Source organism: Schistocerca nitens, chromosome 7, assembly GCF_023898315.1.
Source record: "Schistocerca nitens isolate TAMUIC-IGC-003100 chromosome 7, iqSchNite1.1, whole genome shotgun sequence".
Lineage (NCBI taxonomy): Eukaryota > Metazoa > Arthropoda > Insecta > Orthoptera > Acrididae > Schistocerca > Schistocerca nitens.
The window spans coordinates 90766650-90786740 of NC_064620.1; the positions used below are offsets into that span (position 1 = coordinate 90766650).

The 20091-nt window shown below is 44.6% G+C and overlaps 1 protein-coding gene across 1 annotated transcript in view; it reads right to left on the bottom strand.

Moving 5' to 3' along the window:
- Positions 1–20091, bottom strand: part of LOC126195486 (gamma-aminobutyric acid type B receptor subunit 2-like) — a 367244-nt gene that overhangs the window by 121290 nt on the left and 225863 nt on the right. Inside the window, exons 10-12 of the mRNA XM_049934114.1 lie at positions 16385–16501; positions 10043–10204; positions 3401–3504 (exon numbers count right to left, since the gene is read on the bottom strand). Coding sequence (XP_049790071.1) covers positions 3401–3504; positions 10043–10204; positions 16385–16501 — 383 coding nt within the window. The remainder of the gene's footprint in view (positions 1–3400; positions 3505–10042; positions 10205–16384; positions 16502–20091) is intronic.

Genomic DNA, 20091 nt, shown 5'->3' on the forward strand with positions numbered 1-20091 from the left:
TCGAGTCCTCCCTCTCTTTTGGGTGTGTGTGTTGCCCTTAGCGTAAGTTAGTTTAAGTTAGATCAAGTAGTGTGTAAGTCTAGGGACTGAGGCCTCAGCAATTTGGTCCCATAGGAACTTGTCACAAATTTCCAATTTCTGGTTCTTCTTGGACACAGGAGCACCTCAAAATTACGCAGACAGTTAATAGAGAGAAATGTAAGTGAACAAGCATTGTGGTGTTGAATAATAGCACCCCTATACAGTCACATCAGATGGACACATGAGGCTACAGGATGTCCATTTTGTACCACTGTGCCATGAGAGTTCCTTCAGTCGCATCCAGCGGTGACGTAATGGCATACCTCATGGCTCTCCACATCATGAGGTCAAGCGAGACACCACTGCGGTAGAGACAAAACCTTGGAACGATGGCGCCTCTATCCAGATCGCCGCCACCCTCGCAGAAGACGGTCATCCTGGGCAGTACAGTTCTGCGATTCAACACTGCCCATAATGTGGCGCCATTCTTCGGCATTCCATACGTCTCGGTCAGGGTACCCTTCAAACTCAGCCGTTTGTGTTGTGGTTTTAACGGCAGCTTACGCTAGGGACGGTAAACCCCTACTCCAGCTGCTGCCCTCTCAGGAGTCCTTTATTTGTTCACGGGCGGCAGGAGCAGATGTGAATGTGTTACGATGAGCTTGGTGGACAAAATGATGAACCTGTCTTTTGGTGGTCAGATGTGACCGACCGGAAGCTTGACGATGAGTGTGGTTGCTCCCAAGTTCCCAAGCAGTCTCACTTCGCGTTGCTGGCACATTCGAATGTCGGATTAACCTTGATAGTGCACTATTCGATTAGCCAGCCGAATGGTGACCCCACAATGAAGCTCTTTTCAAGCTATGTCAGTTGCTAATAGCGCTATTCTCCATGCCCTACACAGTGATCACTGAACACCTGACTCATATACACCCTACAACACTAAACTCGAACAACACATATGCTCTCTGCTAGGCCTTCTACATGTTATAGAGAACTGCAGGTCTTAGTCATTTATATTCGTATACCCGCCAGTCGTGTGTAGGTCTGCGAAGTTGCATTGGCATCCGACCATGTCTTCCGGTTGCTTCAGTTTTGTGGTCATGCTGTGTGTTGCGTGACGAATATTTTAGAAGTGTATGCTAATTGTTTTTATTTGTTATCACTGTGCCTACTTATGACTTTTTTTCATTGTATACTGGGTGGTCCATTGAGAGTGACAGGGTACAAAATCTCACGAAATAAGCGTCAAATGAAAAAACTACAAAGAACGAAACTGGTCTAGCTTGAGGGGGGAAATAAGATGGCGCTATGGTTAGCCCGCTAGATGGTGCTGCCATAGGTCAAACGGATATCAACTGCGTTTTTTAAAATGGGAACCCCCATTTTTTATTACGAATTCGTGCAGTACGTAAAGAAATATGAATGTTTTAGTTGGGCCACTTTTTTCGCTTTGTGATAGATGGCGCTGTAATAGTCACAAACATATGCCTCACAATTTTATACGAACAGTTGGTAACAGGTAGGTTTTTTAAATTAAAAAACAGAACGTAGGTACTTTTGAACGTTTTATTTCGGTTGTTCCAATGTGATACATGTACCTTTGAGAACTTTTCTGAGAACGCATGCTGTTACAGCGTGGTTACCTGTAAATACTACAGTAACGCAATAAATACTCAAAATGATGTCCGTCAACCTCAATGCATTTGGCAATACGTGTAACGACATTCCTCTCAACAGCGAGTAGTTCGCCTTCCGTAATGTTCGCACTTGCATTGACAATGTGCTGACGCACGTTGTCAGGGGTTGTCGGTGGATCACGATGGCAAATATCCTTCAACTTTCCCCACAGAAAGAAATCCGGGGACGTCAGATCCGGTGAACATGCTGGCCATGGTGTGGTGCTTCGACGACCAATCCACCTGTCAGGAAATATGCTATTCAGTACCGCTTCAACCGCATGCGAGCTATGTGCCACACATCCATCATGTTGCAAGTACAACGCTATTCTGTCATGCAGTGAAACATCTTGTAGTAACATCGGTAGAACATTACGTAGTAAATCAGCATACATGGCACCATTTAGATTGCCACCGATAAAATGGGGGCCAATTATCCTTCCTCCCGTAATGCCGCACCATACATTAACTCGCCAAGGTCGCTGATGTTCCATTTGTCGCAGCCATAGTGGATTTTCCGTTGCCCAATAGTGCATATTATGCCGGTTTACGTATTACACGAATATGTAATAAAAAATGGGGGTTTCTATTTGAAAAAAAAAACGCAGTCGATATCCGTTTGACCGACGGCAGCCCCATCTAGCGGGCCAACCACAGCGCCATCTGGTTTACCCCTTCAAGCTAGACGAGTTTCATTCTTTGTGGTTTTTTTGTTTGATGCATAGTTCGTGAGATATTTGGCCCGATCACTATCAATGGACCACCCTGTATATGCACCTGAACTTAGGCTATTATCCGACTGAAAGTTGTTGGTTGTAAACTTGTGGCATACAGCGACAGTACATATCAAGGTTCTTTTAAGACTATTTACCCTTTTTCACGAATAATTTTTTATTATAATACGAAGGGCGTTCAGAAAGAAAGCTCCGATCGGTCGCGAAATGGAAACGACTATGAAAATCCGATAAAGCTTTGCACAGATGTGTTGGGTAGTGTCTCTAGTATAACCCCAGTACGCATATCGTCGCTCTTCTCATTTCTGAGCTCGCAGTGAGTGCGTAAAGATGTCTAGAAAATAGTGTCTGCCGCCAAGTACGAGGGCCTGGTGAGAAATTTCGCCTGAAGCTATGCAGCTAACATTACATAACTGTCGTGCTGTTTCTTCTTCAAGACAATTCTCAGCCGCATTCTGCAGGGGCAATGAAGATGCTCCTGCATCGTTTTCAAATGGAAGTGTGAGACTACCCACAATACAGTTCGCAATTGTCTCCCCCTGGGTTTCATCACTGGTCACATGAACCGCTGTCTTTGAAGACAACATTTTGACACAGACAACGAGGTGTAGGCCAGCGTGGAGAATTGGCGGAAAGCACTGGCGGCTGCCTTCTATGATGAGGCTATTGAAAAGTTGGTACAACGCTATGACAAAAGTCTAAGTCAGAACGGCGACTACGTAGAGAAGTAGCTGAATGGTGTAGCTAATTGTTACAAGTAAAACATTTCTGATGTTCACTGTGGTTTCAATTTGGCAATCAATCGGAGCTTAGTTTCTGAACAGGCCTCGTATGTTCGGTTTTGTTCGTGTTTAATATGTACGCAAGGTACAGAAGGTGATTGAGCTGCATCACTGCTGTAGACGTAGTTTCGCTGATCACAGAGAGGCAGAATTGAGTACTGTGGTGATCAGATGGTTGGCTTACCGCGTCTCCCAGGCCATGTAGACCCCCACGACGAGCAGCAGACCTTTGTAGGCGTACAGCGCGCCCAGCCACGAGTGCGTGTACTGCGACCGGCACACCTCCACCTGAAACAGCGGCGAACACCAGCCAAAGAGTCGGAACTGTGTAAAGGGCTCTACAGCTGGGCGAATCCTTATACTCAGGACAGTGGAATATACTATTGCCTGCTGGAGCAGAGGTTACTGTCACTTTCACATGCACATATGTAGGACTGTTTACGAAAATACACACATAGTGTTCTTTAGGTGGTAAAGATTTTCCTGAAAAAATCTTAAGTAAGAAAACTAGATTATTTCCATAAACCTATTTACAAAGCAGTAGCAAATCATGAAATTAACAATATCTCTCCTGTATTTTTCGTGAATGTATGCGAACGTTTAAGTGACCATAGCAAAGCGGTCACCAGCAAAAGTAAAATAAGCTTAATGGAGTGGAGTGTACTAAAATTTATTCAGATGATGGTGGGGGAATTAGATTAGGAAATGAGACATTAATATTAACATAAGAGCTTTGCTATTGGTACAGAAAAGTCATGGTGGCCGTTGTAGGTGAAATACGAGGTGCGACAATAGAGTATGGTGTGGCAACCCTGCAGGCTTGCGTAGGCACAATATCTTTGACGTTGGTCTATAAGCTGCTTCTGGTCCAAGCGGCACATCGATGCAACTGCTCAAAAGTGAGTTGTGCTGTAATAAGTTAACGCCTGTTTGTATCTCTCGACACGGAAATGGAACGGCATAATATTGCGCAACGGTAAGCCATATCCTTTTGCGTTAAATTGGGTTAAAACGCGACGACAATTTACGGAAAGCTTCAGAAGGCTTTTGGAGAGGAAGTTATGAAAAGAGCTCAAGTTTTTCGTTGGCATAAATGTTTAGTGAAGGCAGGACGAATGTTGAGAAGATGAAGACTGCAGTGGACAACCATCAACCTCACGGACAGATGTCAACTTGGCCAGGGTGCGTTAACTCGTACGATCTGATAGTAGGTTATCCGTGAAAATTATTGCAGAAGAACTGAACATCAATTGAGAAATGGTTCGTCTAATAATAACTGAAGATCGTGGCATGAAAAAGATTTGTGCAAAAATGGTCCCCAAAGATCTCACACCCCAACAACGAGAAACACAGAAAAAATGTGGCAGCCAATCTGTTAGAGCAAACGGAAATCAAACCAGAATTATTGAGCCGTGTTATCACTGGTGATGAAAGTTGGTTTTTTCAGTACGATCCAGAGACAAAACGCCAAAGTCTGCAATGGTACTCAAAGGGGTCACCCAGCCTAAAAAAGCTCACGTGTCAAATTCAAAAGTGAAATGCTTGCTTGTGTGCTTCTTTGGTTCCAAGGGAATTGTTCATAAAGAGTGGGTGCCTCCTGGACAAAGAGTTAACCAATATTACTACAAAGAAATTTTAGAAAGACTTCGTAAAAGAGTTCTTCGTGTGCGTGCCGACATTGCTGATAATTGGATTCTGCATCACGATAATGCGCCATCCCATACTGCTCTGTCAGTACAGCTACTTTTAACCTCAAAAGAAATTTCAGTACTGCTACAGCCACCTTATTCACCAGATATCGCTCCATGCAACTTTTTTCTATTTCCAAGAATCAAAACAGCGGTCAAGGGACACTATTTTCAAACAACACAGATGTGCAATCAGTTGTGACGAGGGTCTTGGAGGATATTACAGAAGATGAGTTCCTGAAATGTTACCATCAATGGCAGAAGCGCTGGAAAAAGTGTGTGCAATCAGAAGGGAACTACTTTGACGGAGACAACACTAAACTTGACTAAAACGGTAAGCAACATTTTTTTCACATGAGTCTCATTACTTTATTGTCGCACCTTGTATATAGGTGAAGTCTGTGGCGCATGCCCGTGGACGGTTTATCGGTCTGACTCCAGGTAGCGTGCACCCTTTCTATTCGCCGCGGCGCTAGGAGGGGGAGTCATAGCGAACCGGTTGCTCTAGTCACATTTCACCCAAAGGAAAGATCCCCAGTACTCATTCTGACAGCAGCCTATCTAGGACCCTCTTGGACGGAACTGGAACGAGGAAAAGTCACCACCCTCACTGAAGACTGAAACCGGGACATTCAGGGCGCAGTTCTATTGCTCTACCCATTAGCCCACAGCCACAGGGTCGATGTAGAGAGAATATAAAACGTGGTTTCAGTAGGAAGAAAAGCATTTCTGAAAAAGATTGCTAAAATCTATGACACACTTGAGCGTTAGGAAGCAATTTCTGGAAGTATCTGTCTAGGGTGTAGTATTATACGGAAGTGCAACGATGACGATATGCGTTATAGACAAGAAATGAGAAGCTTCCGGACTGTGGTTCTACAGAGGAATGCTGGAGATTAGATAAATTGTTCGTGTAGCTGATGAAGTGCCAACAGTATTGTAGCGGTGGATACACCAATTCCGTTAGATCACCGACTTTAAGCAGCGCTTAGTGGTTAGCACCTGCTTTGGTGGTCGTCCGTGTTTGTCGTGCGCTGTTGGCAAGCGGGGGTCAGGCCTGCAGGGGCGAATTCAGCAACTACCGATTTGAGAAGTAGCGGTTGCAGGTCACCACACGAAATGTGAGAAGGGCCGGAAGAGCGGTGTGCCGACCCAACACAGCTCCATATTCGTACACGGCGACGTCTTTTGGTTGAGGATGTCACGGTGGTCGGCCGTTGCGCCTTCCGAGGCCTTTTCGAACGGAGCTTGGTTTTTTAATTGTTTAAGAAGTGCTGAAGAGAAATGGGAAAAAATTATGCTACTGTTTGACTGAAAGAAGGGATCATTTGGCAGGACGCGTCCACAGGCAAAAGGAATAGTTAATTTGGTAATGGATTGAAGTTCACTACAATAAGCAGGATCAAGAGGATGTAGGTCGCAGGAGCTATGCGGATATGAAGAGGCTTTGTCAGGATACTATGCCATGTGGACTTGTATCAAACCCTTCTTTGGCCTGATGACCACAACAAAAATATTAATTCCGTAACTGAAATGGCTTATAGACTTGTCAAGATACGAGAGTTTGGGGGTATTCTTACCGACAAGAACTGGAGGGAATGAGATTTTCACTCTGCAGCGGAATGTGCGCTGATATGAAACTTCCTGGTAGATTAAAACTGTGTGCCGGACCGAGACTCGAACTCTGCACCTTTACCTTTCACTGGCAAGTAGTCTAACAACTTTTTTTTCGCTTACATGGTAGACGCTCTACCAATTTTTTTATTTATTTATTTTAATTTTTTTTTCGGTGTCCTCGTCTCCTGAGAGGATAAGGGAGCGGCAGCGGGAAGGAAACATTTTACATGTATGTAATATTTTTATTATTAACAACATTATTTCCTTTATTCATTTAAATTTAATGTCCCAAAAGAAAAATCATATATGAAAAAGAAGGGAAAGAAATATATGGCCGAAGTGACATCCTCGTCACTTCACTGGGAGTAATATCCAATCCCTCGAAACAACGTAAACCTGGGACTCCCCACCGCTTCTGGGAGTTGTGAAACATGTTGCCTAGAAAGTTCGCAAAATGCGTTTTATATTTAGAGTGGCGTCGGATGATTTCGTGTTGTTCTAGTAGATAATGCCAATAGTCCATGCCCGATATCAAGGTCCGCGAGAGCACGTAGAGCGATGCGTGTCCTCCAATCCAGTGGATTGCCGATGTTTTATGTGAGGGGAAAGAGACAGCGTCAGCGAAAAATAAAGCGTCCGTCGTGATCGTGGATTCGTCGGTGCGTCAGAGGAGGGCTATGATGCGTTGCGTCAGCCACCAAACATCCTTTGCCTCACCGCACTGCAGAGAATGTTCGTCGGTTTCCTGCATGCCACATATAAGGCAGAGCGGGAAATCCACCATGCGAATGTCGTACAATCGTTGGCGGTTGACTGTCTTTCGGTTGATTAATGTATACCATGATGATCGCGCAGCTGTGGTGAGGAGAGGTGTATGGACAGCTCGCCAAATCTGTCGCCAGTTTCGTGTTGGGTATTTAAGTTCGACAACATTGCTGCCATGATGACGCCGCAAGTGTCGATATATCTCACGGGTAGTGGGGATTCTTGTAGAAGGTATCTGTAACTGAACATAACTAAAATCAACAAAAAATCGCGCGTCGTGAGAAAAAGAGGGCGAGATTGTGCCTACCGCCACCGGTGGTTCAAAAGACGTCGGAAGAAGCACATCCAGGATGGCCGACGTGATGGCGTGTTGCCGTTGGTTCCAAGTGCGTAGCGTCGCTCGCAGGTATAGAGCTAGAGCCTTGTTCCACACATCCGTGAGGTTAAGGCCTCCAGAATGGTGTGGGAGAGTTAAAGTCTCGTATTTAATCTTAAACTACATTCCTTGGCTGACATAGTATCCAAAGGCCGCCATTAATCTGTCGGCAATACCATTGGCAGTACCTGTGCCAGGTGCGGCAGTCGCGAGGCCAGATGAACTTTAGTGTAGTCCACCCTTTGGAACAGGTCGTGCGTTCGGAGTGAATTGTTGCGTATGTGCAGTCGGACGTTCTGGAGGAGACGTCGATAGCTCGCCGCCGCTGATTGCCGTAGCGATCGGGTGAACAACACACCAAAGCGTCGCAAGATGTCCACCGTCGTAAACGGACTGTGCAGAGCGTCCAGCCCTCGACCGATGTGCATAATCTTGGTTTTATTCATGTTGACCCTGCTACCCACAGCTACTCCGTACGTAGTAAGAAGGGTAACCACCTGACTTACTTCGTTCTCCGACCGGACGAGTATCATCAAGTCGTCGGCATATGCACGGCACGTGAAGGAGCTCGCACGGAGTCGGACGCCTGTTAAGAGTCCGTCGAAGAGTCTGCATCATTGGTTCGAGCGCTATTGTAAACAGCATCATCAACAAGGGACATCCTTGCCTAACTGAGCTGCAAAAAAGAATCGTTCCTACCTCCCTGCCATTGACTCTCACCGTCGAAGAAGCGCCGTCCAACTGAGCTACACAAGCACGACTCACGCCGCTTCCTCAGAGCTTTACTTCTGCCAGTACCTCGTCTCCTACCTTCCAAACTCTACAGAAGCTCTCTTGAGAACCTTGCAGAACTAGCACTCCTGAAAGAAAGGATATTGCGAAGACATAACTTAGCCACAGCCCTGGGGATGTTTCCAGAATCAGATTTTCACTCTGTAGCGGAGTGTGCGCTGATATGAAACTTCCTGGCTGATTAAAACTGTGTGCCGGACCGAGACTCGAACTCGGGACCTTTGCCTTTCGCGGGCAAGTGCTCTAACGAACCTCAGGAGAGCTTCTGTAAAGTTTGGAAGGTAGGAAACGAGGTATTGGCAGAAGTAAAGCTGTGAGGACGGGGCGTGAGTCGTGCTTGAGTAGCTCCGTTGGTAGAGCACTTGCCCGCGAAAGGCAAAGGACCCGAGTTCGAGTCTCAGCCCGGCACGCTGTTTTAATCTGCCAGGAAGTTTCAAAAACTTGAGGCTTTGTGGAAAAGGCTGTGGTCGCGCATCTGTGGATCTCACGTTTTCTCTGCAGTACTTCACTATCGAACTTCCTGGAAGATGATTCTTACTGCCCAGTTTCTTAAGCTTCAGATTATCATCTTTTATTTATTATTTATTTATTTACACGTCAAGTTCCGTAGGACCTAATTGAGGAGCATATCTACAAGGTCATGGAACGTGTCAGTGCCTGAAATTACAACATAAAAGTAATAACAGATAAAAATAAAAAAATCAAGCCATAAGTGTAAGTAAACGCAGTCAACAGTAAACAAGAATCAGCTTAATTTTTCAAAGAACTCCTCGACAGAATAGTAGGGATGACGCATGAGGAAACTCTTCAATTTCTATTTGAAAGCGCAACTTAGTTCACCGTTTCACGATCAAGGAATCCAGTTATTTTTCTCCTGCATCTACAGTTGTTTTTAAAGTAAACTGCCTGCTCTCGTTACTTTCAAGCAGTACCTTTGATTCTAATAGATTGTGTGTCTAGCTCCTCTTTCATTCCTGTTTCCGAGCTCGTATTCCCCCGTAAGCGTGCACCGTGTTCCTCCCCCCCCCCCCCCCCCCCCCTTTGTAGGGTCAGACTCACGTGACTATCACATTCACATCTCCCTTTGCACACTGAATTGTCTGCTCACAGCCGTCATAGGCTCCTTCCATCTCGTCATCTTATATTGTACAACAAAATAAATTTGTATATTGATTACGTTCGCTGCTGAAACCACATTCAAATCATAAATCCGTTGCTTCATTTAACACTGCTCTATTAAGAAACTGTAATAGTAAACCGAGCACTTTCTTCTTCTGAGCTTTAGTAGGGCAAGTCTCGTGACCTAAAAAAACCTTCGTACCCATGCCCCAAATGGCTCACAGAATCAGTGGGGAACCTGTATCAGAACGTCAGGTCTTTCTCCCACAGTGTCAGTAATCACTTCGACAATTCAGTTCTAACTCGCCGACACAGAAAGACTTTTACAATCAAAGTCAGCTGTAGTAGAGAGAAGATTAACCCTGAGACATTCTTCCAGTTATACTACAGAGTCAGCTAATGAGGGTGAGGAGACTACGACCAAATCACTGTGCGTGCCGTGCGAGACTGGGGGAAGCGGGAGACTCACCTGTGGCTGGTACACGACGCTGCGGTCGGACGCGCTTATCTCGAGCGTGAGGTTGCGCAGGTGGCGCTGGATGGGGTCCACGATCACCCACAGCGTCACGATCAGACCGTCGATCAGCAGCAGCACGCAGATCAGCGATATTAGCTGCGTGTCCTGCAGCAGCTGCCAAAACACACAGAGTACGCTTACTGTGCGGACACCACCAGAGAGGCGCATACAGGGCGGAGCTCGGCCTCTGAATGACGCACAGCAGTTACAAGTGTGCATTGGATATGGAACTTAACAGATAACGAGAAAGAATATGCAAAAAAAAGTTTGTCAGCGTAATTTCGTTGGGTTATGCTTCCTAAAAGGGAGTAATGGTAACGGAGACAGTTACACCAAGCAGGACGAGTCAGATATTTGTCTATCTTGTGGAAATGTTTATCCCGTAACGATATTCTACATTACTGGCCATTAAAATTGCTACACCACGAAAATGACGTGCTACAGACCCGGAATTTAACCGACAGGGAGAAGATGTTGTGATATGCAAATGATTAGCTTTCCAGAGCATTCACACAAAGTTGGCGCCGGTGGCGACACCTACAACATGCTGACATGAGGAAAGTTTCCAACCGATTTCTCATACAAAAACAGCAGTTGACCGGCGCTGCCTGGTGAAACGTTGTTGTGATGCCTCGTGTAAGGAGGAGAAATGCGTACCATCACATTTCCGACTTCGATAAAGGACGGATTGTAACCTATCGCGATTGTGGTTTTTCGTAACGCGACATTGCTGCTCGCATTAGTCGAGATCCAATGACTGTTAGCACAATATGGAATCGGGGGGGTTCAGGAAGTAATACGGAACGCCGTGCTGGATCCCAACGGCCTCGTATCACTAGCAGTCGAGATGACAGGCATATTATCCGCATGGCTGTAACGGATCGTGCAGCCACGTCTCGATCCCTGAGTCAACAGATAGGTACGTTTGCAAGACAACAACCATCTCCACGAACAGTTCGACGACGTTTGCAGCAGCGTGGACTATCACCTCGGAGACCATGGCTGCGGTTACCCTTGTCGCTGCATCACAGACAGCAGCGCCTGCGATGGTGAACTCAACGATGAAACTGGGTGCACGAATGGCAAAACGTCATTTTTTCGGATGAACCCAGGTTCTGTTTACAGCATCATGATGGTCGCATCCGTGTTTGGCGACATCGCGGTGAACGCACATTGGAAGCGTGTATTCGTCATCGCCATACTGGCGTGTCACCCGGCGTGATGGTATGGGGTGCCATTGGTTACACGTCTCGGTTACCTCTTGTTCGCATTGACGCCAATTTAAACAGTGGACGTTACATTTCAGATGTGTTACGACCCGTGGCTCTATCCTTCATTCGATCCCTGCGAAACCCTATATTTCAGCAGGATAATGGACGACCGCATGTTGCAGGTCCTGTACGGGCCTTTCTGGTTACAGAAAATGTTCGACTGCTGTCCTGGCCAGCACATTCTCCAGATCTCCCATCAATTGAAAACGTCTGGTCAATGGTGGCCAAGCAACTGCCTCGTCACAATACGCCAGTCACTACTCTTGATGAACTGTGGTATCGTGTTGAAGCTGCATAGGCAGCTGTACCTGTACACGCCATCCAAGCTCTGTTTGACTCAATGCCCTAGGCGTAGCTAGGCCGTTATTACGGCCGGAAGTGGTTGTTCTGGGTACTGATTTCTCAGGATCTATGCACCCAAACTGCGTGAAAATGTAATTACATGTCAGTTCTAGTATAATATATTTGTCCAATGAATACCCGTTTATCATCTGCATCTCTTCTTGGTGTAGCAATTTTAATTGCCAGTAGTGTATTATTAAACTTTTAATACTTTTGTAAATATAGCCCGTTATCAACACTACACTGAAGTGACGGGTCATGGGACAGCGATATGCACATATACACGCGGTAGCAGTATTGTGTACACAAGGTATAAAAGAGCAGTGCATTGCCGGAGCTGTCATTTGTACTCAAGTGATTCATGTGAAAAGATTTAAGGTGTGATTGTGGCCACACGACGGAAATTAACGGAATTTGAACACGGAATCGTAGTTGGAGCTAGACGCAAGGGACATAAAATTTGGAAAATTTTTAGGTATTTCTATATTCCGAGATCCATTGTGTCAAGAGTACACCGAGACTGCCAAATTTCAGGTGTTGGTGAGAGGGCAACTCAGTGCCGACGGCCTTCACTTAACGACCGAGAGCAGCGACCTTTGCGTAGAGTTGTCAGTGGTCATAGACAAGCAACACTGCGCGAAATAATCGCTGAAATCAACGTGGAACGAACGTATTCGTTAGAAGAGTGCGGCGAAATTTCGCGTTAGTGGGTCATGGCAGCATACGACCGGCGCAAGTGCCTTTGATAGCAGCACGACATCGCCTGCAGCGCCTCTCCTGGGTTCGTGACCACCTCGATTGGCCTCTAGACGACTGAAAAATCGTGATCTGGGCACGTGGGTCCTGATTTCAGTTCGTAAGAGCTGCGGTAGCGTTCGAGTCGTGGCGCAGACCCCTCGAAGCTATGGACCCAGGTTGTCAACAAGACACCGAGTAAGCTGGTGGTGGCTCCGTAATGGCGTGGGCTGTGTTTACCTGAAACAGACTGGGTCCTCTGGGTGAACTAAATTTATCATTGACACTTTCAGTCATGCCTGGCTACATGGAGACCATTTTCAGCCAGTCATCGGAATCATGCTTCATGGATGACATTGCGCCATGTCACCGGGCCACAACTGTCCGCGGTCGGTTTGAAGAAAATTCAGGACAATTCTTTCGAAAAATTTTGCCACCCGACGTGAATTCCATAGAACATTTATGGTACATAATCGCGAGGTCAGTGTTCCCACGCCCCTCATGTCAGTGATTCGAGCTATCTCAAAGTGCAGAACATCGCCATAAACTGCAGGAACACGTCCTCTGGGCATGAAGTGCTGCGAAGTGGATGAAAAGTTCCAGTAGGGCTAGACACACCAAATAGACATCGTGTAGTCATACCTTTTTCGTCCGTGCCATCTGACTTTTTATGCAGTAGGAATAATGAAAATAATCTCGCGTAAAGAAGAAATGTTGATCAGCATGCCTCAGTAAAGGATGAGTTTCGTAACGTTCGATCACGATGTTCATGGTGCAACACTTTCCTCTACCGCATACTGTATGAGAAGGAGCTTCCGCATGACTATAGAACGGGTCGCCAACGCTGATCACAGCCTGCACTGCCATCAGTTACTGAATCACCTACTCCAGACCTTTAACACCATCTTATTTAAGTGTTTCTTCCTTGGAAAATAATCAAGCCTTCAATTTGATCGCATTGTACTATTGAAACCCTCATCTGAAATTGTCTACGTGCAACACCGATCCTAGAATCAGCTGCACCTTTGGACTAGAACCGATGGTGGGCGGTATCAAAAGAGCTCAGACGATTCTGTAAGGATCTTGGACGCTATAAATTCCATTATGGGCCAAAAATTTGTAGTGCACCTACACATAGGAACAGCTGTGTACTACAGGAAGCAGCCATTCGGTTGACAGAGGACGAGTGGTCTGCAAACGCCGATTTTTAGGATAGAGGAACCCCCCTGTAAGCTCGATGTTGAGTTATGTGCCGTATTTGGAGAGAGAAATATATGTACAACAATCTCAGGCTCTAATAAGTGGCCTAGCACTCGTAACTACGTTGCTAAAAGCTATGTAAAGTGATTACGATAAAAGTGCTATATCTCAGGTAGATGTTGCTCTTTGCGTTATGAGAACTGTGTGCGTCGAACTATCGTTCACCCTCTGACAGAGCGAGACTTCACCTACACTGAGACTGTAACCGTGTGAGACTAATTGAGTAGCACTAACTAAAATGTTATGTAGTCAGTTGTATACAGGGTGGTCCATTGATCGTGACCGGGCCAAATATTACAAGAAATAAGCGTCAAACAAAAAAAAAAAAAAATACGAAGAACGAAACTTGTCTAGCTTGAAGGGGGAAACAAGATAGCGCCGTAGATGGCCCGCTAGATGGCGCTGTCATAGGTCAAATGCATATCGACTGCGTTCTTTAAAAATAGGAACACCCATTTTTATTACATATTCGTGTAGTACGTAAAGAAATATGAATGTTTTAGTTGGACCTTTTTTTTCGCTTTGTGATAGATAGCGCTGTAATAGTCACAAACATATGGCTCACAATTTTAGACGAACAATTGGTAACAGGTATGGTTTTTAAATTAAAATACAGAACGTAGGTACGCTTGAACACTTTATTTCGGTTGTTCCAATGTGATGCATGTACCTCTGTGAACTTATCAATTCTGAGAACGCATGTTGTTACAGCGTGATTACCTGTAAATACCACATTAACGCAATAAATGCCCAAAATGATGTCCGTCAACCTCAATGCATTTGGCAGTACGTGTAACGACATTCCTCTCAACAGCGATTAGTTCGCCTTCCGTAATGTTCGCACATGCATTGACAATGCGCTGACGCATGTTGTCAGGCGTTCTCGATGGTTCGCGATATCAAATATCCTTCAACATTCCCCACAGAAAGAAATCCGGGGACGTCAGATCCGGTGAACGTGCGGGCCATGATATGGTGCTTCGACAACCAACCTACCTGTAATGAAATATGCTATTCAATACCGCTTCAACCGCATGCGAGCTATGTGGCGGACATCCATCATGTTGGAAGTACATTGCCATTCTGTCATGCAGTGAAACATCTTGTAGTAACATCGGCAGAACATTACGTAGGAAATCAGTATACATTGCACCATTGCCATCGATAAAATGGGGGTCAATTATCCTTCTTCACATAATGCCGCACCATACATTAACCCGCCAAGGTCGCTGATGTTCCACTTAGCGCAGCCATCGTGGATTTTCCGTTGCCCAATAGTCCATATTATGCTGGTTTACGTCACCGCTGTTGGTGAATGACGCTTCGTCGCTAAATAGAACGCGTGCAAAAAATCTGTCATCGACCCGTAATTTCTCTTGTTCCCAGTGGCAGAACTGTACACGACGTTCAAAGTCGTCGCCATGCAATTCCTGGTGCATAGAAATATGGTACGGGTGCAATCGATGTTGATGTAGCATTCTCAACACCGACTTTTTGAGATTCCCGATTGTCGCGCAATTTGTCTGCTACTGATGCGCGGATTAGCCGCGACAGCAGCTAAAACACTTACTTGGGCATCAGCATTTGTTGCAGGTCGTGGTTGAAGTTTCATATGTGGCTGAACACTTACTGTTTCCTTAAATAACGTAACTATCCGGCGAACGGTCCGGACACTTGGATGATGTCGTCCAGGATACTGAGCACCATACATAGCACACGCCCATGGGGCAATTTGATCACAATAGCCATACATCAACACGATATCGGTCTTTTCCGCAATTGGTAAACGGTCCATTTTAACACGGGTAATGTATCACGAAGCAAATACCGTCCGCACTGGCGGAACGTTACGTGAAACCACTTAGTTATACGTTTGTGACTATTACAGTGCTACCACAAAGCGAAAAAAGTGGCCCAACTAAAACATTCATATTTATTTACGTACTACACGAATATGTAATAAAAATGGGTGTTCCTATTTTAAAAAAACGCAGTGATATCCGTTTGACCTATGGCAGCGCCATCTAGCGGGCCAACCATAGCGCCATCTGGTTTCCCCCTTCAAGCTAGACGAGTTTCGTTCTTTGTGGTTTTTTCGTTTGATGCTTATTTCGTGAGATATTTGGCCCAATGACTATCAATTGACCACCCTGTATATGCTTGTCTATTCACTGTAAAAATGTTGGATAACATGTACTTGCATAAAAGGGGACTACATCTAAAACTAAATTAATTTTAGAGCCAACTACACCCGTGCAGGCGTAGGATATTTCATGTAACCCTTGCAATTCCACAAGCTACATTGAAATCACGATAACAATAATTGTTCCTCCTAACAACTTACTTGGTTATACAGCAACGAATAACATTTAAAAAGTAATGAGAAAACATTAACTGTTCTGTTAATGCCAGCGAAAAATTAGGATATCGGAAGAAATGAGGAGACTTAGAACAGCTGTAAATCCAAAGTAATTTGTTTCGTCACATGCGGCAGTTCCGCCGTATTGATACATGTCCGCAGTAAGAAGCATTAATGCTCAATGAGATCTGTCGATTAAGTGTTTTGACTTCCTACGTTTTATACAGTACTTAATGGAAGTATATTTCTCTTATCATAGCTAGTGAGTAACTATCGGTGTCCGTCAAGAGATCGCCACACTCAGAATAAGTAAGAAAACTAAGTTACCTTATTCTTTACGACTCCGCTGCGACTTCTGGTGAATATCCTGTGCACACGATACGTCTTCGTAAACATGGAGCCGAAAGCCAAGGAGAATCCAGCTGACAGCAGGTAAACCCGTGCCTGCAACGTGAAGAGCACGGAACTGTTAATACTCATATCACACCATGTACATTAGGTAACTATACTAAAGTTACTCCACATGTAAATTCCCGGCTACAAGTTGCTTAAAAAAGAAAGTAGAAATACACTTTCTCCTCTTCTGCGTTGTGCATGTCTTTACTGCTTTAATAACACATGATGCGTTTTTGCTTTTTCTTACCTTTCCCCTCAGTAATACACTGACGGAAAAAATTGCAACAACAAAAAATAAGTGATTAACGCTACAAGATCGCAGGTTAATGTAAAAGTGAGATAAACCATTTCAAATGTGAAATGCTGATACATTAATAATCAGTGTAACGCCAGATTGTTGAATGCAAGCATGCAAACGTTCTTGCGTCCTGTACAGGTGCCGGACGTCAGTTCGTGGGATAGAGTTTCATGCATGTTACACCTCGTCGGTCAATACAAGGATGGTTAATACTGTTTGTGGATGACGCTGGAACTGTCTTCCGATGATGTTCGATATGTGCTCGATGCGTGATACATCTGGTGATCGAGTAGGCCAAACAACACGTCGACACTGCGTTATTCTTTCAGAAAACACCCCCTGGAATACTGCTCATTAAGCAATAGATTGACGTACAAATTTGCAGGCAAGACCCACGAGATAACGATGAGGGTGTTCCTGCTGTCATACTGAATATCACCCAAGACCGTAACTCCACGTGTAGGTCCAGTGTGTCCAGCACGCATACAAGTTGGTTTCAAGCCTTCAACGGGCCGCCTGAACAGCACGCAGCCATCACAGGCACCACGATAGAAGCAGCTTTCATCAGACTTCGACCCTGCCGACCAATGAGCTCTCGGGCGACGCCAATGAAGTCGCAAATGTCGGTGGTTTGGAGTCAGTGGAATGCAAGCTATATGGCGTCTGGCTCGCAGCTGTCCTTGAAGTAGCCGATCTGTAACAGTTCGTTGTGTCATTATGGTGCCAAATGCTGCTCAGGATGCTGTTGCAGATGCAGTGTGTGTGTGTGTGTGTGTGTGTGTGTGTGTGTGTGTCCAAACTTGTGTCTGGGGTCACACAAGCCCTATACACATACAGTGTATTTTTGTGTGCTAAAAATCCAACGCCTGTGTCTAGAAGAACATTAGGAAAGGAGTACCAAATCATGAGCAATAACTCACATTGGTAGAGTGACCATGGAAGATCTACATCTAAATGGATACTCTGCAAATCGCATTTAAGTGCCTGGCAGAGGGTCATCGAACCACCTTCACAATTCTCTATTATTCCAATCTCGCATAGCGCGGGGAAAGAATGAACACCTATATCTTTCCGTACGAGCTCTTATTTCCCTTATTTTATCGTGATGATCGTTCCTCCCTATGTAGGTCGGTGCCAACAAAATATTTTCGCATTCGGAGGAGAAAGTTGGTTATTGGAATTTCATGAGAAGATTCCGTCGCAACGAGAAACGCCTTTCTTTTAATGGTGTCCAGCCCACATCCTGTATCATTTCTCTCTCTCCCATATTTCGCCATAATACAAAACTTGATGCCTTTCTTTGAACTTTTTCGATGTACTCCGTCAGTCCTATCTGGTAAGCATCCTACTCCGCGCAGCTGAATTCTAAAAGAGGACGGACAATCGTAGTGTACGCAGTCTCCTTAGTAGGTATGTTACATTTTCTAAGTGTCCTGCCAATAAAACGCAGTCTTTGGTTTGCTTCGAAATACAGCGAAACGCGTGTGGTGTGAGTAACAAGTTAATCATTGTTGCAAAAAAAAAAAAAAAAAAAAAAGTTCAAATGTATGTGAAATCTTATGGGACTTAACTGCTAAGGTCATCAGTCCCGAAGCTTGCATACTACTTAAACTAAATTATCCTAAGGACAAACACACACACCCATGCCCGAGGGAGGACGCGAACCTCGGCCGGGACCAGCCGCACAGTCCATGACTGTAGCGCCCCAGACCGCTCGGCTAATCCCCCGCGGCCCACTGTGGCAAAAGACAGTATTCAACCTACAAAACTTACTTTAATTGTCTTGCATCTCTTAGAAAATAAACAGGTTTCTTGACAAATTCGAGTTCTTTCATTTTTGGCAACAATCTATTTACTTCATTTATAAGATTTCTGAACGTGACCTGACCGAGCCACATCTTTCAACTTCTCGAATATACGCTGGATATGCCACAAGTAACATTGAATGCTAGTAATATCCAACGCCGATTCTGGTTCAAAGAGCACCTTGATTAAAAATTTCAGGATATAAACCAAGATTTCAATTTCGTTGTATTGCCCAACCAAAAATTTATCTATGCCGAAAAAACTTTGGTTTATATCCCGGAATATTTAATCAATGTGCTGTTTGAGCCAGAATTGGCATAGACACATTATTAATGCTGTATTTGAATTAACTTGCAAGAAACATCAAATGTTTATAAGCATAAAATTCTGTTTGGCATTAATGTTATGCTTATTTTTCCATATATACATCTTGCTTTGAATTTAGTCTGACATATACAAAGAAACTTTTTTTCTAATTTGTGAGCAACTTTTATTGTACTATAAGACGCGAAGTTCCAAGTGACAATGAAGCTGGTAATGAACGAATCCACATCGTATTGATGTATCAGATCTTTGTCACACTTTTAGCTGCAACTACTTCAGTGATGTATTGTTTTTGATAACAGTCCTTTATTTGTCTTTCGACGAATATCGAGAAACTCTGTGCGGTTTAAGTAGCTATAAATCAAAACTGTCATGTACAGAAAGATATGACTAGGAAACCTCTTATCAGCAGGGCGTACTAGTTAATAGCACACAGTGGTGCTTTTGGTAATGTAAAACAATGATAAAGATTATTTCTTGACGCTTGTTGCTTATACTGACCAGAACACTTTCCACAGAGTACTATAACGTAGCGGTACACCACAGTATTCTAGTAGATAGTTCATTTGCTTCGTCAATTAAATTTGTGAATGTTCATTCGCTGTTTTACGTCATCCCTAGTATCTAAGCTCAACAAATACTATAGACGCCTGAGACGCAGCCGTGATAGGTCATTCCACTGCACACGCTCATCGCATTACTAGTTATTAAGTTATTAGATTAAAATGATGAAGGAGAGTAATAATCACGTGCGGTCATAGATAGATGTAGACAGAACTTCACTGCAGCAAGTTTGGTTCAAACACCATCGCGATCCGAGGGGTTCATCACGAGGTTCTTCAATTTTAATTAAGTTCTGTGCGCCCAATGACGTCACGTCATCGTGGCGGGCTGGAAAGAGTCGTGACGGAAAGTTTCGGAAGGACGGCTAAGGACACGAAAAGGCACAAACTAAAAGTAGGACGCAATTTCTGTGGGCATACAACTCCTGTACACCACCAGCTGGACGAGTACAAGGAAGGGACGACGGAGAAAAGAAAAAAAAAGTTCACCCGAAAAACGTATTTTACAAGAATGAGGCGACAGTGATTCCACAGAGTGTCCCTAAAGATTGTCCGCTGGAGGAACCGATGTAGGACCCGATAATTTTGATGGAAAAATAATTGATAACGTGGCTTGCCTGTCGTCGCAGCAGACTCAAAAGTTATAA